The sequence below is a fragment of the Panthera leo genome, chromosome C2 (assembly GCF_018350215.1).
Source record: "Panthera leo isolate Ple1 chromosome C2, P.leo_Ple1_pat1.1, whole genome shotgun sequence".
NCBI lineage: Eukaryota > Metazoa > Chordata > Mammalia > Carnivora > Felidae > Panthera > Panthera leo.
The window spans coordinates 128,689,528-128,714,994 of record NC_056687.1 but is presented as its reverse complement, the minus strand read 5'-3'; the positions used below and the strand labels follow the sequence as shown (position 1 = coordinate 128,714,994).

The 25,467-nt window shown below is 43.7% G+C and overlaps 1 protein-coding gene across 1 annotated transcript in view; it reads left to right on the top strand.

The window, feature by feature from the left end:
- Positions 1-25,165, top strand: part of LOC122229613 (inhibitor of carbonic anhydrase-like) — a 63,714-nt gene extending 38,549 nt beyond the window's left edge. Inside the window, exons 7-17 of the mRNA XM_042954903.1 lie at positions 3,142-3,320; positions 4,690-4,861; positions 5,765-5,907; positions 8,062-8,152; positions 9,331-9,372; positions 12,482-12,637; positions 15,531-15,672; positions 21,217-21,281; positions 21,838-22,022; positions 23,362-23,548; positions 24,385-25,165. Of these exons, the coding sequence (XP_042810837.1) occupies positions 3,142-3,320; positions 4,690-4,861; positions 5,765-5,907; positions 8,062-8,152; positions 9,331-9,372; positions 12,482-12,637; positions 15,531-15,672; positions 21,217-21,281; positions 21,838-22,022; positions 23,362-23,548; positions 24,385-24,419 (1,397 nt within the window). The 3' untranslated portion in view covers positions 24,420-25,165. The remainder of the gene's footprint in view (positions 1-3,141; positions 3,321-4,689; positions 4,862-5,764; positions 5,908-8,061; positions 8,153-9,330; positions 9,373-12,481; positions 12,638-15,530; positions 15,673-21,216; positions 21,282-21,837; positions 22,023-23,361; positions 23,549-24,384) is intronic.
- Positions 25,166-25,467: the final 302 nt, after the last annotated feature.

The following is a 25,467-nucleotide window of genomic DNA, read 5'->3' as shown; positions in this document are numbered from 1 at the left end:
CTAAACGAACTGAAACAGTATTTACCAATTAATAAAACAAGTTGTAATAATTCAATTCTCTTAGCCACTGCAATATCCATTTCAAATGTAATCACATTCTCCCGAATTCTTCAGTATAAATGGCTCCTAAATGCTTCAAACACCTTAAACAAACACACAAATTATTATAATGATTTCAGAACTTATTAGCACATCTACAACTAGAGGTGTTGCAAAAGCATTATTACTGTGGACAAAAATATATTTCTTTTGTGTTTCTACATTGAAAAAAATAAACCCTTTTAAGAGTTTTGGGCCGGGTCACCTGGGTGGCTCAGTCGGTTGAGCGGCCGACTTGGGCTCAAGTCATGAACTCACTGATTGTGAATTCGAGCCCCACATTGGCCTCTGTGCTGACAGCTCAGAGCCTGGAGCCTGCTTTGGATCTTGTGTCTCCTCTCTCTGTTGCTCCCCCACTTTCTCATTCTCTCTCAAAAATAAAGATTAAAAATTAAAAAAAAAAGAGTTTGGGCCATTTATCAGAAAGAAACAAAAAAACCAAAATAATATTTCAGGCAAATTGAAGTTACAGAATCTGGGTTTTGTTTTGTAACCAATCAAATTTCTATCACATACAGAATACACTTGTATTGTTCAAGATGTTTAAACCAAATGAATATTCAGTATGCTAGGTTCATTTTTAAGATAAATGTCTGCTACCTCAAAGGAAACTTTAAGTCATCACTTTTCACAGAGCTCCTTACAACACAGTGTCTTTCTCTAGCATGAAAGAGGAGTTCAAGGTCCTTTGTTGCTTTGTTCAGCTATTCACAATTCACAGTCCCCTCATTATTACACACTGACCTGGTTTGTTAGCATTTTGGCAACTGACGCATGTCTTATTAATAATCAGTAAATTTGATTAGTGGGGTCATTCATGGGTTTCATTTCCCAGAATCAAGTTGTTCCAGATAATTGTCATTGTTATTTCCTCTGGTTGCTCAAGTGGTCACAGTTACCATGCCAGTGGGCAGAGTCTTCTAACACTCACCCTGAAGCATTTGAAAACATCTTCACTTTCTGAAAACAACAGGCTGTCCCAGCCTGTCCTCATTTACTTTTACTGAAAGTCATTTGCCTGCTAATATAGATCACTCATTGCCTTCGAAAAAAAAGTTTATTTACTTGGAGAGAGAAAGAGAAAGAGAGAGAGAGAGAGAGAGAGAGAGAGAGAGAGAGAGTCAGCAGGGGAGGGGCAGAGAGAGAGAGGACAGAGGATCCAAAGCAGGCTCTGTTCTGACAGCAGCAAGCCCAATGCAGGGCTTGAACTCATGAACTGTGAGATCATGACCTGAGCCAAAGTCGGACACTTAACCAACTGAGCCACCCAGGAACCCCCACTCATTGCCTTTTAAGTAGAAGTTTATAAGAGACTATCCATAAGGCTTTTGGGGTACAAGTGAGTGTTGGGGAGCTGCTGCTACCACTGGGACCTTGAGGTAAAGTTCTTTCTTTCTGGAGCTATTAGACCATATTGATTTTTTTTAATTGAATTCTGATATTACTAAATCATTAAAATTTTTTCTTTCAATATAAAGATTTAAAATGTATTTTCTCTTCGACATACCTAATTAAACTTGTAACCTTATACAAGAACTCTAATTGTACTCCTTCCCTTTCAGTGTGAGAGTTTATGAACCCCAAAGACCTTCTCTATGAGTTTTCTAGGGCTGCCGTGACAAAATACCACAAACTGGGTGGCTTAAGCAATAGAAGTTTATTGTCTCACAGTTTGAGAGGCTAGAAGTCCAAGATCAAGGTGTGAGTAGGGTGGGTTCCTTCTGGAGGTTCTGAGGGGGAATCTGTTCTTTGCCTCTCCCCTAGATTTCTGGTGGTTTGCCGGCAATCTTTGGTGTCCCTTGTTGGCTTGTGGTCACACCAGCCCAACCTAAGTCCTTCTCTTCACATGGCATTCTCCTTGCGTGTGTATCATTTTTATCAGCATACCAGTCATGCTGGAGTAGGGGCTCACACTACTGTAGTGTGACCTCATCTTAGCTAATGACAGCTGCAATGACTCTATTTCCAAGTAAGGCCACATTCTCAGGTAACGGGCATTTAGGACTTCAATATAGGAATTTCAGGGGACACAATTCAACCCAGAACACTTTCAAATACCAAGACAAGGGGAACCAAACAGTCTGTTTCCCTCACAAGGTTTTCTGGCCCTCTTTGTACCTGTAGAGTACCCTGACTGGGGCCCTATGCCTCCTTCAACTCTTTCACCACCTTTCCCCAGCAGGCTCTGCCTCCAGGGGAGGATCGCCATTTTAGTGGGGGACCTGGATTGTCCTCGCATGGTGATGCATCAGCCTCAGACTAGCTCACAAGTTACCTTAACTCTCCGAGCCTACGTTTCCTCATCTCTAGAATGGCATCATCATATCACTGGCCTCCCCAGTTGCTATGAGGATTAAATGAAAGCCTTCAGCACAGTCTTTGGTGTGCTGTGAGTGCTCAGAAAACATTTGCTGTCATCATTCATATCGGCAGAGTTACAGACGTGTGGGGTAGTAAGAGGGGTCCTGGGCCAAACAGGCTTCCCGGCCCCGGGTCTATCTGCAGTGAGAACCAGTCATTTCACCTCCTGAGGCCTCAGGTTCCTCATATGTATAAAATGTATTTGGAAAAAATTTTCTTTCAGTCCTCTTTAGGTTGTTAAAAAATTATTAAAGACAAATTAGGTGATACAAACACATTTTAACATTTCATGAAGTTGACAGTCTCCTTTTGGAGAGCTGAAAAATGGGGTGGAAGTCAGGGAGCTTCTATAAATGAATAAAGGACAAGAAAGAGACAAATAGACTATTGACTGGGGCCATATAGTCAACTTTGTCTAGGTTAGAAGGCCCAGGGTTGGCTTGGTGTTCGGGGACTTGCTGATTTGAATAGACTTTGTTTCTGGTCAAGCAGAGCATTTAGAGGGACACAAAAGCTGATCTAAATTTTGGTTTACTTATGTGGTACCTCGGCAGGACTAGCTCCATCTTGGGCCCAGAAAGTTATTACAATAAAGTCAAACAGTCTGTGATTCAGGGAGCAGCAGGGACCACAGCTCATAGCTCTGTCTACAGTTGGCCCATCTGGGCTTTCTTCCCCCAGAGAACCTGCCAAACAAAGCTGACAGGGACCAGTATGAGCTGCTCTGCCTGGACAACTCCCGGAAGTCAGTGGATGAATACAAGGACTGTCACCTGGCCCATTTCCCTTCTCATGCTGTCGTGGCTCGAAAGGTGGGGGGCAAGGAGGACTTGATCTGGGAGCTTCTCAACCAGGCCCAGGTATTCCCACCCACCACCCTCCCTTCCTGCTTGGGGGAGGGGGTGTCCCTGCTTGGATTTGGGGCATTTTCCTACATTCCCTTCTAGCTACTCTGGAAGTTCTTCTGGGTGTAGGACAGGAACCATGTCACACATCATCTGCTTCACTGAAAAGCCACTCAGTCTGTATACGTTATAGACAGCAGAGGCCATAAAACCCTCACCTTATATCATTGACCTCCTGGTCCAAAGACTCTATAGAAGTGCCTCATTGCTCCATTTTTTTCTTTTCAGTTCTAAAGGGTCCTCATGATGCAGGGCAGGTGCCCCTCCTCTATGGAGTATTCTCCTATTATCTTACTGGCATGCGATCCTGCCCTCCTGACTTCCCTCAGTGGCAGGTTCTCTCACCATGAGCATTCTCTCTGTCTGGTGTTGGTGGCAGCCTCTCCCATCCAGCCTTTATCCATCCCCTGACCCCTCTCTCTTGGCGCTCCCTGCTCAGCACTGGGGATTCAGAGATGAAGGGCACAATGACTTGCCCTTGAGTTGCTCCCAGATGAGTGTGGGAGACATGATGAATATACATACAAACTATCACCAGATGAAATGGTACAACCTTGGGGACCTGGATTGTGTACTTTGTAGAGGTCAGAGGAACTAATTTGTAGGGTATATCTGGGAAGATTCTTGAGCCCTGGGAAGTAAGCTGTGTGTACCCCTAGGAAGTACGGGAGGTTGCCAGAGGTCACATTTCATGTAGAGCCACTGCAAAAGCAAAAAGTGGACAGACACTGGAAAGACCTTGGGGGTAGGTACAATAGTCAGGAATGGCTTTGGGCCAGCTAGTGGGAGTTGTAGGCAAAGGGCCCTTCCATTGTTTGGAGGCCGGAAAGTTTCCAGCTTGTCCTTCAGTGGTAGGCCTGAGGTAGGAGAGGAACCCAGGACTCCTGACGTCCAGGCTCAGTGGCAGGTGCTGGACCACTAGCCGCTCCAGGACGAAGACCACTAGAGCCACTAGAGCCACTAATGGCCAGGAATCAGGCAGCCTTCACTGCCTGTCACATGGGAACATGACACTGGGGAGGAGCAGCTGCCTGGCATACAGCAACCCGTACCTCTTGGTGCGAATCTCAGGGGGACAGCCCCTGGCGGTTTCCCTGAAGCCGCACATGGCAGACCAGCTGGGATTTGGGTAAAGTATTCCCTGGAGAGAGACATGAGAAGCCCAGGAACCACAGGGACGTTGGTGGGCCAGGCGCTTTGTCTTTACTCTCAGGTGCTCATGTTTTTTCACTTTCAGTTTTCCTTATTTGGTTTTGGGTTTGTTTTCCCTTTCCCTTGCTATGCCAGCCTCCCTCCTTCTCTGTTTGTTTTATCCTTTGAACAGGAACATTTTGGAAAAGACAAGTCAACAGAATTCCAGCTCTTTGCCTCTCCTCATGGGAAGGACTTGCTGTTTACAGATGCTACCGATGGGTTTTTAAGAGTCCCTCCTAAGATGGATGCCAAGCTATACCTGGGATACAAATATTTTGCTGCCATTCATCGTCTAAGGATAGGTGTGTAAGGTCCTGGGAGGGCAGCAGAGCAGGAAAGCCAGAGAAGCTTTCCCAGTGCCTGCAAGCCTCATCCTACCCAACCTTCACTGGCCCGTGGAGCCTAAGGGAGCTACCAACTGCACTGGGTTAGTGAGGGGATTTTCTGCTGAGCTGCAGAAAAGGCCTGAATTATGAGATCACAAAAGGGTTTTGAAGACCTTCAGGTTACAGTCAGTTTGAAGTAATGATGGTTCTCAGTCCTGTGTATTAACCAGGGTCACCTTCCCAGTGCCCAGGAGAAATAGCACATCCCAAACTGATGTGGGAACATGGCCTCTGCCACTATTAGGAATGAAACTAGGATTTCAGAGGGTGTTATTTCAGCTCTTGCCTTCCTCTGGATCCCTATGGCTCATTTTTTCTTTCTTTCCTTCCTTATTTTTTTCTTCATTTAGTCAACCAATAGTTATTGAGCACCTACAAAAGCCACTGTGTTAGATGTGGGTATACTGTGGTGAGCAGATATTGGGTGAGGGGAGAACAATTAGGCCTACCCCAAAGATAACACATGACTACCAACTGGGGAATGCTGCTGGATGGGAGAACCCAGTCCTGTCAGAGAAAACCCCGGAAGGTCCTGACCTGGGCTGGTGCTCAGAAAGGCCTCCCCTCAGAAGGGTGTACTTGAGGAGGTGAGGTCAGTAGGGAGAGGGACTGCTCTGCCTTCATTGTTCCTTCTGAGTACTGAGTTCCCCATTTCTCCCAGAGGGTGATAGGCAGGGAATGAGCAGGGATGTCTCATGCCCACTCTGCTGCCGTCAGTGAGGACACCATTGGGCAGCCATTCTGCAGTCAGTGGCACTAACCTCCCAGATGTATGTGAGGACTTATTTTGCATGCTGGGCTTTTCTCCACCTGTCCTAGGTGTGGAAGACTCCCAGAGGGTGCTGTGGTGTGCAGTGGGCCACCATGAGAGGGTCAAGTGCGATGAGTGGAGTGCTGTAAGTGGTGGTGCCTTACAGTGTACCATGGAGGAGACCGTTGAGAACTGCATCGCTGCCATAGTGGTAAGGAGGGCCCTACCTCCACAGCTGGGCTTGGACACCCAGATACATGGCCTCTCTGCCCTTTTCCCATATGTCTTCCTGTCAGCCATGAGGCTAAGATGTACCTGTTGTGTGCTGCCCCACCCCCTCCTCAGCCCCATGCGACTCCACCCAATGCACCCCTCCAGCTCAGGCTGGCCCAAGACCCAGACTCCTTAGGTACTTAGCTCTGGAGTCCTGGGAGCTTTGGGAAGTGGGGTGGCATCCCAGGGTGTGGATTATGAAAGCAAATCAGCCTTCTCAGTCCTTGAGTCATTAAGTTTAACTTTTTTCTGGTGCCAAAAATATTACATGCTACAAGAGAAATGAAAGATAAATAAAATCATTCACAACATCATAACTCAGAGATCATGACCACATAATTTCTGAGTTATGAAGTTGTGTTGTTATTAACTTTCCTTTCTCTAAGAGCAGACAATATTTTTGTGATTAGAAAAAATAAATTCAGGGGGCACCTGGGTGGCTCAGTCATTTGAGCTTTTGACTTCTGCTCAGATCATGATCTCGTGGTTAGTGAATTTGAGCCCCACATCGGGCTTGCTGCTGTCAGCCTGTCAGTGCAGAGCCCGCTTCTGTCCCCTCACTTTGCCCCCTCCCCCACTGGCACTCTCTCAAAAATACATAAACATTAAAAAAAAAAAAAAGAAAATTATAAATAAAATACTAAAAAATTGACAGAAACCTAGGAGACACACAGTCTTCTTGAAGAAAGAAGATCTGTATTTTCGTAAGCCTTCCTGGGAATAACCCGTACGTTAAGATCTGGCAATTTATACAGTCTCCTAAATTTGTCGGTTACAAAGATTAAATGAATTTGAGTGCGCGGGACATTGCCTAGCATATAGTAAGCAGCCAATAAATGTTATCTATTGTTATTATTATTTAAAGTCAACACAGAAGATGTACTTTCTTAGGTAATGAAATATTTGTTTAAAATATGTTTTTAATGGCTGCATAATATTCCACCAAGTATTTCAGCCTCAATTTATTTAACTAATTTATAAATGCCTACATTTGATTTATTCTCAAATCCTTTGCTATTGTAGATAATACGGATTGAATATTTTTGTTCTATGACCCCAGTATTTCCAGGTGTATCTTTAATAGTAATGATAGCTAATATTTGTGAAGCTACTTACTATGAGACAAGTATGTTTATGAGCTCTTATCTTGTATTAACTCATTTAATCCTCACAATAAGCTCAGGAGCCCATTTTATGGATGAAAAAAATATATAGAATAGTTTTGAGGTATGTGTCCTTTAAAATAGATCCTGGAGACTGTGTGGGTTAGTGGTCATGAGCTAAGGAATGAAACTATGTTTTAGTCTTAGTAACTGTCTATTAGAGGAATTATTTAAGCTGTCTCTGATCTAGTTCACTAATGTATAAAAGGGGGAGGATTATAGTACTTACCTTGTTGGATTTTGTGAGCAATACATGAGATAATCACTGGAAGGTGTTTCAAAAGGACCTGGAGTATAGTCAGGGCTTGGTAAGTTTTTGTTTCTATAGTTGCTACTGTTTTAAGATAAATTTCTAGTAAGGCAGTTAATAGATCAAAAGCGAAGCATGTGTATGTATCTGTGTGTTTTTATCACAGTGACCTTATCTATACATTTTTTGCTCTGCTGTTGGAAAATTTCATTGATTTAAATAATAACCTATTAATGAATTATTTAACTGGAGAAATTAATTGTTTATCGAATGTCTCTGTTGTGTTAGTGCTCTGAGTTAGTGCTAATGGGATTATGGGAACAGAGTTGAACTCCACCATAGAGAAGAAAACATGTTTCATAGAAACATTAGTAAATACGGTCTCTGAATCTGGCCATGTAGATGGCTGAGTAGTAACAGTCACAAATAAAATGTGGTAAGGACATGTCCAGTACTCAACATGGGACTAATGAGAGGTCAGAGATGCCAGGGAGCATGATCTGTGTTGGCTGCTTGCTCCTGGGTCAACATGTCCAGCTTTCTAAACCCTGTGGTTATATGGCAGAAGTTTTGATTAATCAAAAGTACATGTGACATAAAGTTAATGAGACAGAAAACCTCTGAGGGTCAATGAGATAGGAAACAGCCTCACTTTTGTGCTACTGATTTATTTCTTCAGAAAGGAGACGCTGATGCCATGACTTTGGATGGAGGCTTCATCTACATAGCGGGCCAGTGTGGTCTAGTGCCTGTCCTGGCAGAGAACTACAGTAAGTGGAGGGGGTGCCTCTCGCTGTTTTATTTCCTCGAGGCCATTGACATGAAAGATGAAGAAACGATTTAGTTCACTGTTGAGATAATAACTACTGTTGGAATGTAAGAGGCTAGCAGATAATATCCTCTTTCCCCAGAGTCAGAACCAATGAAGATATGGATACAGGAATAAGGCAGAATGAGATCAAAGGAGATCTTTATTACTTAAAAGGTGATATTGGAGGGCATGGTACAGAGCTGGCTGCAGGGCTTGCCAAATTGCCCTTGAGTTAGAGTTACCCACTAGTTCAGGAGAACGGGTCTGTTGGCTTACCCCATGGCTGAGGGCAGAGGAGAACACATATTGTCATAAATCTTCATTGAAAAGATCTAAACCAACCTCTCCCCACTCTCTTCAATAAAGAAAGGAGGGGCTGAGCCATATGAACTTCAATACTTGTGCCAAATTTACTAGTCCAAAATCAACTCACCCCAGCTGCACTGGAAGATTGAGGGGTGATGCTACAGGGTCATGTTCTTTAGTGGGGATCCTTTCACATAAAAAAATAAAGCTGGGAAAAAGAGGATTTCACCAATATAATTTATGAAGTACCTCATCGGTTAGGCAGTGAGCAGGAAACCATACATTATTCTGCAATACAGAAAAACACTGCTAAGTAAATAATGGTAGCTCCATTTTGCTGATATAAAAACTAAGGCTTAGAGAAGTTAAATGATGTGTCCAAGGTAGAATGAAGACCGTATCTAGGGTTTTCTGACTCCATGGATTCAATTTTTCCCCTCCAACATAACGAGAATATGATGATTGCCCGCCACAGTCCAGGGTTCTGCAGACAAGAAGGATGTCAGGATGATTTCAATCACATAGCAAATGCAGAAAGATCTTTGTCAGGATCTTCAGTGGCCTCTGCCCCTCTTGAAAGGGCATCTCATTTTCTTTCTCTGTAACCCCCTGAGTGTTGAGGAGATTCTGAGGTGGAACCTAATGTTCAAATAGCAAAGGTCAGGCAGAGAGGGGTAAAATAGGCCTACAGAAACTTGCTTGTTGATAACCAATGACACACTGCTTAATTTTATCCTTCACTCTTGAGATTGAGAAGCTCATGACTTTGGACTGAGTAATAGGAGAGTTTCATGCCATTATCTTGTTTTGTTTTTTTTTTTTTCTTTTTAGTGCCTAAGGATGAGTCTAGGTGTGTGAATACACCCATGGAAGGTGAGTCAGAATCAGTAACACTGGGGTCAAAGATAAAGGCCATTGTTGGGGGAGAGGGTGGGGAAAGTCTTAAAAATAAACCAAAGTTATTAGAGTTGTAAGAAAATAAGAAGGATGATGAGGAGAAGCCGCCAGTACCACAGCTTATTGTTAAGGAGCAAATCCATCACGAAGCTGTAGCAATAATTACCGTTTGTAGGGTATGTTACAGTCAACAAAGGACTCCTGCCTGCACTATTCTCCTTTAGCCTTCTCAGCGGTCCTCTAGGATGTGGGCATCATTATCCCGTGTTGTGTAGATGGGGAAAGTGAGGCTCAGGGCTGCACAGCCAGGGAGCGCCTGCACCTGGGCTTGAGAAGAGGTAATGTGACTGGAATCCCCTTGCCCTTCCCGACACACCACCCCGCTCCTTGTCACATGCTGCCTGCCCATCTCTGCACCAGGAGGCAGGAGCCTGTTCCAGGCACTTCCGGGCCAAGTGGAGGCCTCACGAGAGGAGGAGAGTCATATCTGCTCTAATGAAGAGGAGGAGGAAGATGAGCTCAACCCTTTAGCTTTTGGCCAGCTGATTTTAATAGCAGAGGAGCTGACCTCATCTTTAGAGTAGACCAGGTGACAAGTTCTCCCATCTGTGTCTCTACAAGGGCAAAGAGGGTCTGAATCTGTCCTTGAAGTACCTACTCTTGGAAAATGGAGCAGTGTTTCTTAATCTAGTGTAGCACCTGGACCAGCTGCATCAGCATCACCTGAGAACTTATGAGGAATGCAAATTCTTGGGCTCCACCCCAAATCCACTGAGTCAAAAACTCCAAGGATGGGGCTACTGTTGTGTGTTTTAACAAGACCTCCAGCTGGTTCTGATACACATTAGGTTTTGAAAACAACAGTGACAGAGGATCCTGAGGTGAAAACAGATGCTTGCCTGGGCTTGGAGCACCCCAGCACCAGCAACATCTCTGTTCCCTGCTAAGAATGGGGTCATAGAGGCCCCACCATGCCCACACTCCACCAAGCTGTCTGGGGTGCAAAGCAGCTCCCCTGCAGCAGCTCCCCTTCATGTGCAACAGAATCCAAGCCCTAGGGTATGCTGCCCCTCTCCCCCTCTGCTTTCATGGCTAACAGTCTTCAGTGAGTTGTGTCTTCACCCTCAACCCTAAGGACTGGCATTTTTCTCAGCCATGCAGTCTATCGATTGGAGAATATGTGAAGTCAGAAGGAACTCTGCTTGAAGAATGGTTGACATTGCCAGGAACTTCAGTGATAGGCAAATGCAGGTGGACAAAGATGCTTAGAAGACAGTTCAGGGTGGCTGACTGGGATGGAGAAGGTTAGATGTGAGTAGAGATGGAGAGGTATCAACCCCAAAGCCACACACACACACACACACACACACACACACACACACACACACACCAGATGACAGTAATTGATGCTATTTGTGCAGAAACAGCTACACCTCAGGAAAGGCACTGTGACAGTATTTGGCTGCTGGAATGGTGTAATAGAGCACATTCTGGTAAGCAAGGGTTTGCTGTGGCCTTGGGAGAATCTGTTGCAGTGAAAGAAGGGCTCTGGTACTGCTTGTGCCACAAGCAGCGTAGCTGGAAACCCAGCAGTGTAACTTCCCCGTCCTAGTCTAATGTACAATGTGCCCATATTAGCACATCTGATCCCCCTAAATCAGCCCCTGGGATGAGTATCATTGTCACCATTCTACTGAGGACAAACTGGGGATCTAGATATGAAGCGACTTGTCTGAGGTCATTTAGGAAGTAACTGGCAAGGCAGATCTTTCACCTGCCATGTTGACTTCCAATTTTTCTAGGCTTGAATATTTAGAGACCTGAATCACAACAGCAAGAGAGGGAGTGTAGTGGGGAGAGGGGTTCGGAGTGGCGGTGGAGAACCATACCAGCTTCTAATTCTGAAGATTTATGATTCTAATCTTCTTATAAATTTAGGTTTGCTGTTTAGGCCTCACTCAATAAGCACATTCAGTTACATAGTATTGGGATAGGAATATATGAAATATCAGTGGTGTTCCCATTATTTTCAGGAACAAGACAAGAAGACCTACTCCCACCAAAGACACTGGGCATTACTTTGAAAGTGAATGCAGTATAATTAGGAATATATGTATATTCCTAATTATATATATATATATATATATATATATATTCCTAATTACATATATATATATATACATATGTATATATACATATGTATATATATATAATTAGAAAAGAATTTTTAATATTTGGAAGAAGATTAAATTGTCACAATTAGAGAAAACAATATTGTCATATCTAGAAAATCAGAAACGTAACTTTATTTCTTTTTAAAGTTTATTTATTTTGAGAGAGAGAACACAAGCGGAGGAGGGGCAGAGAGAGATAGGGAGAGAGAGAATCCCAAGAAGGCTCTGCAGTGCAGAGCCGGATGCAGGGCTCAAACTCACAAACCATGAGATCATGGCCTGAGCTGAAGTCAGCCACTTAATGGACAGAGCCACCCAGGAGCCCTGAGATTTAACTTTAAAAAAGAAGTCATTAAAGCTCTTTCTTTATGACTTAACGTTCAACAGAAATATTTCAACAGGTGCACACTTATATGTATAAAAATTTATGCAGATGATATGTAATCTGGCAAAGTGGGCCACAACATAAATGCTCACCAGTAGGAGGATTACAAAATATGGTATTTCCATATAGTGGAACATAACTTAGATTTAACCAATAAACAGAATGAGATAGTTGTATCTATTTCTGCTGAATCGAAAAGGTGCCTACAATATATCATTGATGGAGGATAAAGCATCTTATAGTAAAGAACACATAGCAGGATAAAACTGAAAGTATGAAATACATGTGTAAAAATTTCTGGATGCATGCATGTAGACATGTCTGGAGCGCAGTCGTCAGACTGTTTGGCCCCATACTTAATAATGATAGTTATTGGAAGGGTCTTCTGCTAAAGTAAGGTGAGGGGTTCAAGCTATTCCCCCTCCCCTGAGAGAGTGGCAGGAGGGGCTAACTGTAGCAGCTCTAGAATACATTTTCAGAGGGTCCTGGAGCTACTGAAATTGCATCTTGGTATCTGTGTTGCAAGGTTATTACGTCGTGGCAGTGGTTAAGAAACCAAGTGCCGACCTCACCTGGAACTCCCTGCAAGGCAGGAAGTCCTGTCACCCTGCAGTTGGTACTTCTGCAGGCTGGAACATTCCCATGGGTTTAATATACAACAAAACTGGATCCTGTAAATTTGGTAAGTATGTTCTGGGAGGTGGTGTGGCATCCCCTTCCTTGGGCCTGTGCCTGTGTAGGAGAGAAATTCAGTTCAATGGCAAGGAATGCCAAGGGATGATATAAGTGGGTAGTGGGGTCAAGGGCTGGGCAGACATTACAGGTGAGCTTCACCTCTGCTTGAATGGGTGCTCCCCTTTCTCCTCACCTCCTCACTTCTGAGGGGAGCGGCTTGGTCCAAAGGGCAGATATCAGGGAAATACCCCTTTCTTTATGTATTACCACTAGCTCGGGGAACAAGCCTGGGGTTACAGAGCAAGAGTAGTGTGTGTGTGTGTGTGTGTGTGTGTGTGTGTGTGTGTGTGTGTGTGTTGTATTGTTTCCCCATATAAACTAGATTGGCTGCTTTTTAAAAATTGAAAACCCTATACCAGTAAGTCCTTGGACACTTTATCTTTCACTTTCACCCTTATCTCCCTTAGATTCTCATATTCGTCATTTTAGCAACACTCTTGTCAATACCTAAAAGGCCCTTGGTCCCCTGCTTTCTCTCGCCATCTCACAGATCCTATTCCTATGCAAAGCCCATTCCCTGCTCTCTTCACCCTCTGCACCTTAGCAGCTAAACATGGCTGGAGAAGTCACAGGGCCCAGCAGTTCATTCCACTGGAAATGCTCTAGCTGCTGGCCTCAGTGAGCCCCTGGCACTCATGAGCACTCCCACTGTGTCTCTACACCAACCACCCCCCCCCCCGCACACTTCCTAATAATTATCCTAATGTCCTCACTGTCCACACATTTCCATCCCACACCCATCTACCAAGTTTCTCAGCAGATGACTTATCTCAGCCACAGAGACAATTGAAATGATCAGAAAAATTTCCCCTCACCATCCCACTGCCGAAGCTGTGGGCCTACTGATGGCTATATCTACTCAGCCTCCCTCCACCTGTGTTTTGCGTGGGGGCCCCTCCCCCACACCCTTCCCTAGAGCCTCACCCTTTTGGTTACTACTTCTTCCTCTGGTATAGCCAACAATTTCTTTCAACATTGAACTCACCCAATGTTTTCCATTTTTAAAAGTCCAGCCTCTCTCAGCAGTCTCCTCCCACTTTTGACTTGTTTCTCCACCTCTTTACTGCCAGACTTCTTAACAGCAAGGTCTGAGCCAATCACCTCCCACTTACTCCTCTGCTCCCTGCCTTCTGGCTTCCCTGTGTCATTGCATAAGGAAGAACTCTGATCAAGGCTACCCATGACCTCCATGTTGCTCAGCTGAAAGGTCATGCTCCACTCCATTCCTCCATGACTTCTCTTTCTTCAAATCACCTTAAAACACTATCTCCGGACTTTTGTGAAAACACACTGGTTTGGTTTTTCTCCTACCCCTGCAAAATGCACTTTCCCATTCTGGTTAATAAATGTTTCAGTTGCTTAAAAAATTTTTTTTCTCCTACTCTAAACTCAATCCTCAGGCACTCATATCCATACCTACAGCCTTGATTACTATCTAAACAAATACTATACATACAAAACTAGGCACATAACCAGTAGTAGATAAATGTTTGCTGCTATCACTATTATTAGTATTATGTCTATATGTTGATAACTATTACATTGTTATCCCTAGCACAGATCTCTCCTTGACCTCCAGAACTGCCTATTTGACATTATCTAGTTGAATATCTCAAAAGCACATTAAGCTCAAAACAGAATGCATCATCTCTGCTGAGCCTGGTCCTGTTCCAAAACTGCCTAGCTCAGTGGAGGACCCTATAGTCCATCCACTTGCGCCAGCTGGAAACCAAGCTGTCATCCTGCATGCACCCATCCATCACCGGTGATGTCAGTTCTCCACGCCCCCCCCCCCCCCCCCCCACCTCACCACCATCTCCCTCACCTTAGCACTACCCTAGTCCAAGCTGCCTTCATCTCTCCTGGGCTACAACAGTAACCTGCTGCCTGCACACCACATCTGGCCTGGATTCCATCCATCCCGTTGCCAGACCAATCTTTGCAAAGTGCAGACCTGCTATATCCTGCCCACTATACCTGGTCTACCATTGCTACAGCCCTTCAGAAGCTCCTCATTTCTCTAAGGATAAAAAACAAAATCTACACAAAGGTATAAAAGGGGATCTGGACCTTGCCTTCTCCCCACTGACTCTTGCAGTGGGTGGTCCAGCTCAACGACCTCTATTAACCTTTCTGTGTCATTTGCTCCCCACCCCAACCCCTGCCCTAGGCCTTTGCAGATGCTTCCCTGTCTGGAAAACCTGTTCCTATTCATTCTTCATCTCTCTACTTAAGGCCTCTCCCTGACTCCCAGGTCTGCACTAGATTCCTTTATCTACAGGTGTAGAACCATATTCTTCTTTCCCAGAGCAAGTGGGGGTTGGTGGGGGTGGGTGGATAAATTCACTGGTGTGGCTACTTGAATTATGACTGTTGCTCACAAGCTTGGGTTCCCGGAGCGCAGGGCCTATGTGACGTCCTTACCACAGTGCCCTGGGGCCCAGCACAGTGCTTGGCAGCTGGGTCTCTCAGGCCCCTTCCTGGATCTGGAGTCAAGATGGAATACCTTGTAAGGAAAGGCAAGGGAAGCAGAGGGCAGGAAAAATGGGGGACAATTTCAACCAGCTGGGACTTTCAGTTTTGTTGTGTCTCTTAGGATTACAACTGTGTCTGTCCTTCCACACCTCTGCCCTGTGCCACTTCTATTCCACAGACCCTTGTCCCAACTTCAGCCAGTTCCCCTTTATTCTAGTTGCAACCTTTATTTTTTAGTTCCATAAGGTTCTTATTTCTGATAATATGGTACCAAACACCTGAATGTGGCAATTCTAGGGATAAAATCTGGGGCTCTCTTTCTAACATAGGCAGGCAGAGCTGACCTCCCGTGTTTTCCTGCACAGATGAATTCTTCAGTCAAAGCTGTGCCCCTGGGTCTGATCCAGATTCCAGTCTCTGTGCTCTGTGCAGTGGTGGCAACGACCCAGCCCATACTTGTGCTCCCAACAACCATGAGGGATACTACGGCTCCAGTGGGGCATTCAGGTGAGTAGTGTCTGTGCACCTTTCTCTTTGGCACCAACCCAGTGAACTTCGCCCAGCATCTGGGCACTGCATTTAAGAGGAGCCAGAATTAGAAAACAAAACTGTAGATTCCCACCGGCCCCAAGGACTCAAGTCCAGCTCCTCTCTGGAACACTTTTCTGCAGACCCACCTGACTTAGGGCACCTGAGGAGAGCCAAGAATGAGGGGTACAGGGTCACAGCCATGCTTTTACTTTTGTTCTTTTCTTCTGTGTGATTGTGGACAAGTCATGGAATCTTTCAGAGTCTCAGGTTAAAATCAGAGGAGGGGTACTGGGCGTGTGCTTCTTACATCTGGCTGATGAGTACATTTTAAAAATAGATATTCCTAGGCTCCCCATCCATTCAAGAAACAGTTATTGAGCACCTAGTATGTGGCAAGCACTGGTCTAGGTAGAGGGGTTATAGCAGCAAAAGACACATGTAGGTCCTGCTCCCTGTCTCCTCTCATGAGGAGAGTAGGACAATAAATATAAATGAAGGGCCAATCACTTCCTGACTGAGGTAGGAGCTACAAAGGAACAGAAGGGGGTAGTGTGGTAGTGACGTGGGTAGTGGACAGTTTTGATAACAGCAAGTGGAAGGGACTGTATGATTTGAGGATTAAATATTGACAGGGAGGGGCATCAGGGTGGCTCAGTGGGTTGGGCGTCCAACTTCAGCTCAAGTCATGATCTCATGGTACATGCGTTCGAGCCCCGCCTCAGGCTCTGTGCTGACAGCTCAAGGCCTGGAGCCTGTTTCAGATTCTGTCTCCCTCTCTCTCTGCCCCTCCCCTGCTCACATTCTCTCTCTTGCCTCAAAAATAAATAAACATTAAAAAAAGTTTTTAATATTGACAGGGAGTCAGACCTCAGACCGGAGGAAGAGTATTAAGGAAGAAGGAACAGCAAGGATACAGGCATGGGGCAGAACAAATTGTGCCGTGTTTGAGGCCAGAAAAGGCCATGATGGGGAGGGGTGGTGGCGCATGGGTGAGAGGGGATCAGGGGTGTGCAGAGCTGGAGCTGCAGCATTGGATATGTCTCTGTGCCCTATCAACCTGATCAGGGAGGTAGATTTAATTCTAAGTGTGCTGAGCAGCACGGGACACTTTGAGGCAGTAGGCATGTTGTATGAATCAGGGTTGTGTGGAGAATGTGTGAGCCTCTAGGAAAGGCCCCTTTATTTGTCACACTGCCAGATGACTTTGTCCTGCCATCTCCAAAATTTTCTCTTTCATAAGCCATACATAAATGACATATTTTCACAGATCCACTGCAACACTATATACTGCACATGAAACCTAGGCTAACGTAGTTTTTTTGTTTTTACATCAGAAAGTGCATTGGTATTAGGGTTGATGGTCTCCTTGGCACTAATATAATATTACAGAGGACTGGAATTGTCAGAACTGTGTCTTGAAACACAACTTGTTCTCATCCCCAAATGAAGGACCAGTTTTCAGTCCTTGCATTGCTTCATCTACCAGACCAGTATCATTGATACCACCCATCACTTCCTCCCGATGGATGCATTTTCCTCCTTGGCTCCAGGACACCACACTATTTGGATTCCCTCCTCCCTCTCCTGCTATTGCACCTGTCTCTTTGTTGGTTCCGCCTCACTTCCCCATCCTCAACATGTTGGTGCACCCCAGGGCTCTGTCTTTGGACTTCTCTGTTCATACTCACACCCTTGGTGGTTTTATCTACTCTCGATCCATCTACATGCTGACAATTCCCAAACTTATGTTCCTGTTCTCTTCAGAACTCCAGGTGAAACTCCAGACTGCCTAGTGGGCATCTCCACTTGGATTTCTAATCACTGTCTCAAATTGAAATGTCCCAAACTGAGCTTCTAAAATTTCACATACTCCCACCCAAACCTGTACCTCCAGCAGTCTTACCCACATCAGTTACAGGCAACTCCATTTTTCCTTTTGGAAAAAAGTCAGAACCTTAGTGTCTGCTATCTATGTCTACTTTCTTTCTCTCAGACTCCATATCTGGTCCTTCATCAAATCATGTTGACTCTACCTGCAAAGGGTAACCAGAATTGACCTCATCACCCATCTCCACTGATATCACCTTGATCCAAACCACCATCCTCTCTCTCCAGATTGTTATCATACATTCTTAAAGGGTTAGGAGGCATCTGCTCTATCCTCTTCTCCCTCCTACGTCCAGTCTATTCCCAACATATCAGCAAGAGTGATTCTGTTAGAATATAAATCAGAGTATCACACTTCTCTGCTTAAAACCCTCCAGTAATTTCCCATATCACTCAAAGTAAAATTTAGGGTCCTTCTTTGACCTATAAGGCCTCTTTATGACCTGGGAAGGCCCTTTGTGACCTCATCTCCTACATCTTTCCCCTTGCTGTATCTACTTCAGCCATCTCGGCATCCTAGCTATTCCCTGAAGACATCAGGCACACTCCTGCCTCAGTGTCTTTGTACTTGCTCTTATTCCCACTTAGAGTATTCTTCCTCCTCATATCATAGCTAGTTGCCTCATTTTCTTTAGGATTTATCAGGGAGTCTTTCCTGGCCACTATAATTTCACATACACACACACATGCCCTTACCAATATTTCACATCCCCCTTTCTTGCTTTATGGTTTTTTTTAAAGCACTTTTCACTCTATAGAATACTATATATTTTATCTACTTGTTGAATTTTTTTTCTTTAATGTAATGAATAAAGACTCCTTTGGTTGCAAGTGAAAAAACCCAAGGAGCTTCCACCTTGTAAGGACTAAGATTTGAGCCTCAGGAGACAGCCAAGATACTTTAAGGCAAGAGTTGCCAGATAAAATTTAGGATGTCCAGCCAAATTAGAATTCTAGATAAACAGTGAATTAATTTTTAGCATAAGGGAACATACCCTGCTTCTCTCTCTCTCCCTCTCCCTTCCCCCCGTCCCCTCCACATCTGCCTCACTTTGTCTTTCCCTGCAGGATGGTTTTCTCTATTTTTCAGTCTACATGAAAGGAAATGTCTGTGATTAACATTATTACAGAAGCAGTAAAACACAGACTATAATATATTCGTCCCAATTCTCAAGAAATGGGATTGTCAGCCCAGTTCCAGTGAAAGTTTGAGTTCACACAACTCATGCAGTGATGTTGCATTGTAAAGTTTTAGCTGCTTCCACTGTGACCAGGCGGATTGGGGGAGATGGGGGAAGGAGTCAGTTCTCAAAATATTAAAGCTTGGTAGACAAATGAAAGTCAATAATTTTTAAATAAAATTATATAAAGGGAATTTTGTTTTCCTAGATATAAAAATTATGTTGTAATACTATATAATACTGCAATATTATGATCAGTACAGAGTTGTTTATGTGCAAGAATGACAAATCAGTGGTAGAGAATAGACTTCCAACACTTATACGTGGACACATTATATCTGGTCTATAACAGAGATAACATTTCAAACTGGGGAAAGGATGAACTTGAGAAACCAGATAAAATGAGTATAGTGAACTGGCCCCTGGATCTGGTGGGAGCAGATTCAATAGTGAGTCTATCCCATAAACTGACCAGCAGGGGTCAGTGAGGGTGGTGAGAAGGGATGCTGATTGTAAGTGCAATGATTACTTGTAGGTGTTTGGATGAGTCGGGGAGGGATGCCCATTGCTGAGGGCAATGTGGGATCAAAACAGGGATTATTGTTTTTTAAAAAAGAAAAGTATAAATGCTGATAAAAAGAGCCCAGGGAACAGGGAAAGACTCCAATTGCATAAGAGGAAAATATGAGAAAGTGCCTGAGAGTATGGGCAGGAATGGGATGCAAGGCACCTGGGGAGGACACCTGCTGGGAGGGAGATCTTTGTTTCTTCTCTGTGCCTGATGGGCAGGAGAAGAGCACTGGAGACTTGGACTGACAGATTTGGCTGGAAGAAAGCCCATGTGATGTTATCTGTGTTTTCTCTGGGAAGCAGGAGGACATGTCAGAGTGAGTACTGGGGAGAGGGAATGTGGAGAGATAGAAGTATGTGGAAATTTGGAAAACATTTTAGTCACTGCTCTATAGAATGGGGAGGTGGCTATCTGAAATAGTGGTTCTCACCACTACAGCACAGAATCTCCTGGGGAGATTGTTAAAACACAGATTGCTGGGCCCCACCCCCAGATGTTTCTAATCTAGTAGGTCTTGGGTGGGGCCCAAGAATTCGCATTTCTAAAAGGTTCACAGCTGGTACCTATACTGCTGATCCCAGCTCACACTTTGAGAATCACAGATCTAGAGTAGAGCAAGGAACACAGGAATGCCCCAGAGAAGTTAATGATCGGGAGGGTCTCTGGTCTACCTCCCTGCTGAGGTACAGACACACCTGAGGCAGATGATCGTGCTTATTCAGGACAGGGACTATATGGAGAGTGGGTGGAGGAAAGAAATAGGGCAAGGCTTAGGAAAATTGAATGGGAGTAACTGATCCTAGCTAAGTATAGAGGGACCTGAAGTTAGAGAAAACTGGAGAGGTGCTCCTGATAATGAATCATTGGTATCAATTGCCAACTGACTGGATGTCATAGAACTGATTTTTAGTATGTTCAACATTTCTCATAAAAAATGGACCTTAAACACAGAGAAACATTTTTCAGGGGATTAATCATGAAAACATATCTAAGTGGTGCACATTAACTTTTATTAAAGCTGACTAGACATCTGAATGTGAAAAGACTCCTTCAAAATCATGTCTTCCATGCTGACTTTAATCTCTGATGTGAGTTTTTAAAATTTTTTTTTAACATTTATTCATTTTTGAGAGACAGACAGAGCATGAGTGGGGGAGGGGCAGAGAGAGAGGGGGAGACACAGAATCCAAAGCAGGATCCAGGCTCTGAGCTGTCAGCACAGAACCCGACACAGAGTTCAAACTCATGGAACGTGAGACCATGACCTGAGCTGAAGTCGGACGCTTAACCAACTGAGCCACCCAGGCGCCCCTCTGATGTGAGTTCTGATCCAACCAAAGAGCCGTTCTTGAATATCCCTGTTAATAGGAGAACACAAGCATCTTCTCTGGAGAAACCAATCAGTATTTCAAATAAGGAAACAAACAAGGGTTATTATCTACAATAGAAACAAAATGAGCAGATTTCTTTTTCAATGTTTGTTTATTTTTGAGAGAGAGACATAGACAGAGCATGAGCATGGGAGGGGCAGAGAGAGAGGGAGACACAGAATTTGAAGCAGACTCCAGGCTCTGAGCTATCAGCACAGAGCCCAACGTGGGACTCGAACCCACGAACCATGAGATCATAACCTGAGCCAAAGTCGGATGCTTAACCAACTGAGCCACCCACGCACCCCAGGCAGATTTCTTTTTCTATTACATTTCCCCTCTAATTCCCAGGGACAGTTGGGTGTTACAGTTGTGTGTGTGGATGTGGTCAGTGTTAGGTGTGCCTGGTGGCTCTGGTGGAGGGGGTGTGAACCCCTAGGTGGTTCCCTCTGGGTGTCTCTCCCTCTCACTCCTATTGATCCTCCTCACTAACTGGACCCTTGCTGTGCAGGTGTCTGGTTGAGAAGGGAGACGTGGCCTTTGTGAAGGATCACACGGTCTTTCAGAACACTGATGGTATGTGTCTGTACTGTCCTTTCCTCCCTTGGAAAAAATCTGAGTCTCTTATGGGAAGTCACTCCCCAGTCAGGTAACCAGGAAAGTTCATTAAAGCATGTCTAGCTCCCTTAATATATAGGCAATCCTTAAATATTCTGGATACAAGTTTTTATCAGCTATATGGATTGAAAATATCTTGTCCCTCTCTGAAAGACTTTTCACTTTCTTAATGATGTCTTTTGATTAACATTTACATTTTTAATATAGTTAAAATTTAATTTTTAATATAGTTCAACCAATCTTCTCCTTTTTGGCAGTTAAAATTTAATTTTTAATATAGTTCAACCAATCTTCTCCTTTTTGGCTACTGCTTTTTGGGGGATGTTTAAGAAATCTTTGCCTTTAACAGGACCGAAAATGAATTTTCTTTTCTGTTTTATTTTTAAAGCCTTATTATTTCATTCTTCCATGTCTCTATGATTCTCCCAGACATTGGTGGTTGGTCATATCCCCCCAGTGAGGCCACCTTGACCAAAGCTGTCTGCTGTGGCTGACCCACCTTCCTTCCCCCTAGGAAAGAACACTGAAGCATGGGCTAAGGATCTGAAGCATGAAGACTTTGAGCTGCTGTGCCTCGATGGTACCAGGAAACCTGTGACTGAAGCTCAGAGCTGCCACCTGGCCAGAGTCCCAAATCATGCCGTGGTCTCAAGGAAAGATAAGGCAGATTTTGTTCGCAGAATTCTCTTCAACCAACAGGTATGGCCACACAGGAGGTCTTGTCCACACAGTCCTCCCAACTGAGTGCTCAGGTCAGTTGCAGAGCTGATAGGCACACCCAGCCCAGTCTCATACCCTTTCTCCCTGGGACTTTACCCCTGGGATGTGGAACTAGATTCTTGCAACCCTGCCTCTGATGAAAGCAGAAAGCTAGATGGTGGCCATGTTCACTTTGTGCTCTGGGGCTGTCTAGGGTATCAAAGTGGACTGAAAAAGCCTTGGACATGTGGATATCTGAAGTATCTCCCTGAGACTCACTTGCTTCTCTGAACAGACTCCTGGTACCTCCTGGACTTGTTCAGTTCCTCCATGAGAGCTGTCTCTTTCTTCTTCTGTCACAGAAATAAGGGTGTTGGCTCAGAGCCCTTAACACAAGGGTGAGGTATTTGTGGGAAGAGCAGAATGGAGGCTGCTCTACCTGACCTAGGGTGGGTCCCAATGCATTAATGAACCTGGGCAGGCCAAGCACTGTTTCAGGCTTCATGAAAGTTCCAGAGCTAACATTCAAACAACTCATGACCTCTACAGGCAGCCAACAAGGGCTATGGAGTAGCAGGATGCCTAAATCAAATGATCTTAAGGAAAACCCAAAGCTTCATCTGCCTTTTGCACTCACACACCCCATTCCTGGAAGAGCCCCAGATGAACATTCCATGTCTTAGCATATGCTGCCCACACATCCCAGTTAAAGGATTATGACCCAGGGAGAACTGGCAAAACAAAAGGCTCTCGGTCATGGACTTTTGAAGGGGTGCATCTCCCAAAGGGCAAGCTGCCCCCATGGCTACAGGGGGGCTGAATGAAAGAAAGGAGAGGAGGGGCAGGAAGAGATGGAAATGGTCAGGTGCCTGGGGCAGATGTAGGGAATAGCAGAGGCAAGACAGCAAGGGCTTCGGGCAGCAGGAAGACAGGCAAGTGTGACCCAGAAAGTTGAAAATATCCAGCAGTGATTGGTGGAACTGTGATATAGTGGCCAACTTGAAGCTTTTCCTATTTAGCAGTTAATTTACATACATCATCTTACTATTTAGGGTTATTATCTTTGTTTACAAATGAGTAAACAAGGTTTACTGAGCTTAGTAAAGAATTTTCCTACAGTCACATGACAAACAAAAGCTAGGCCCAGGATCTGAACCCAGAGGCCATGCTCTTTGCCATTAATGGTGCCTCCTAAACTGTTGCTGTGCCCTAGGGTTCCAGGTGCTGGAGCTAAGCAGCCCAGCAGACTTAGATCTTCTGAGGCAGAATACACAACCTTGTGCTCCCTGGTGCTGCTGCTCACTCTCTGCCTGTCTGTCTGTCTGTCTGTCTGACTCAGGAGCTCTTTGGAAGAAATGGGTTTGAATACAGGATGTTCCAGATGTTTGAATCCTCAAACAAGGATCTGCTTTTCAGTGATGACACTGCATGTTTGGCTAACCTTCAGGATGAAACAACTTACAGAAAATACTTAGGACCAGAGTATCTTATGGCCATTGCTAACATGAAACCATGTTTACACTCTGGTGAGTAGAGTATTAAGGACCATCGTAAGCCAAGCCCTGGGCCTGTACTGATAGGACATAAAGATGGAGAGGGCTTGCTCCTGGCCCTGCAGGAGGATTCAGACTTACCAGTGAAGCAACTCAATTAGACAACAGTATAAGACTACCTGAGAAAAGACCAAATCATTTGGAGGAGACAGAGAGTACAATAGAACTTGAGATCATTTGGAAATTGGACTTGTTTACTTGTGCATTTCCATTTTTTTTTGCTAACAAAATGAAAAGGTACACATGTGTGAGCACTTCAGTGTAGGGAGAAGGTTGGGAGATGACCCACAGCATGACTCATAGAGGATCAATTTTCAAAGATTTTAAGTCAAATGCATAAATAATATTAATAGAAACAAAATGAAGTTAGCACTATAATATGCCCTTTATATGTATATTTTATATATATGTATATTTATATTTAAATATATAAATAAATATATATTAAAATGGCATAGTTTATACATGCATATATATGTTTTTATATATGTGTATGTATTTTAGAATGGCATAGCTGCCTCAAAAAGGATTAAGTTGGAGAAATAAAATTAGAGCTGGGATAATCAAATTGCTGGGGGTGTGCCTGAATTTTTGTTGAATTATATTATGTGTTGGAGATGATGAGAGCAGGAGGAAAGGAAAATGTTGGTATTTAAGTATGGCACTGACATCAGGAGATAGATAGACAGATAGAGATTTTTAAAAAAATTGTTATTACCTAGCATTTACTTTTAGAAAAGAGGAACAGAATTGTGTTTAGCAAGCATAGGCAGTACCTGAAGTTCTTTCTCTTATGTTTTGCTTCACAGAGCTTCTGGATGCCTGTACATTCCACATACATTAAACACTGATCAAAGTGGACAACCATATGGGGATGCTCAGTGCCTGAGATATGGTGGGGCCACATTCTCACTTGTCTGTACCTGGGCCTGTGTTAACCTCAGTTATTTTGTAATTATGTGCTGGAACTGATAAAAAAATTAAAAATTATTGTGTCTTCTCAGAAAACTTCATTAAATGTTCTCAGATTTCTTTTGAGGGGAGAAAACTATGTCTTTATACTAGAGTTATGCTTCTGAATCTAATATCTATTAAATTGTACCTTTGTAAAGAACTGTATAAGACTAGCTCATCTTCCCTCCCCATTCTTTATTTTACCCGAGTCAAGTCACTTAAATAGAATATAAGTAATAAATATGTCTGAAGGAAGTCTGAGTGGTGATTACAAGTGTGCCAAAAAAAAAAAAAAAAGCATCAGTGTGTGCTGTATCAAGGACTTACATAATAAAAACAAAGGCTAAGGAACGAGTTTGTGTATTTTAAAAACATATTTGAACATTTAAAATTCACAATGTTAAGTGGAATCAAATCCTGACTCATATTAATTGGAAAACATTAAAATTACTGCAAAAAAATCTAATCTTACTACCCTTTTATAGTCAACTTCCTTAAAGTGGGATTTATACTCATTTCTTTTAAGTTAGTTTCTTATCAGAGATTTTGTCATACCTAGTGTTACCATAATTGCAGCTTATGATAGTGCCTCAGTAAAAGTTGAATGGGAGCCTAAGTTATACATTGTTAAATGTTAGTTTTATGAGTGTGGACTTGTGCTTCTGCCTGTGAAAGAGTAACCAGTACAGGACTTGCCATCCTTCCATGTACACTTGAAAAAAATATGTATTCTGTATTTTGGGGTGTAATTCTATCGTGTGTAGATCTGTAATATATAGTGTAGTTCTATAAACAGCAATTAGGTTAGGTTGGTTAATGTTATTGTTCAAATCTTCTGTCTTAACTCATTTTCTATCTACTTTTTCATTAATCACCGAGAGAAGAGGATTGAAATCTCTAGCTGTAAGTATGGATCTGCTCATTTCTCTTTCCAGTTC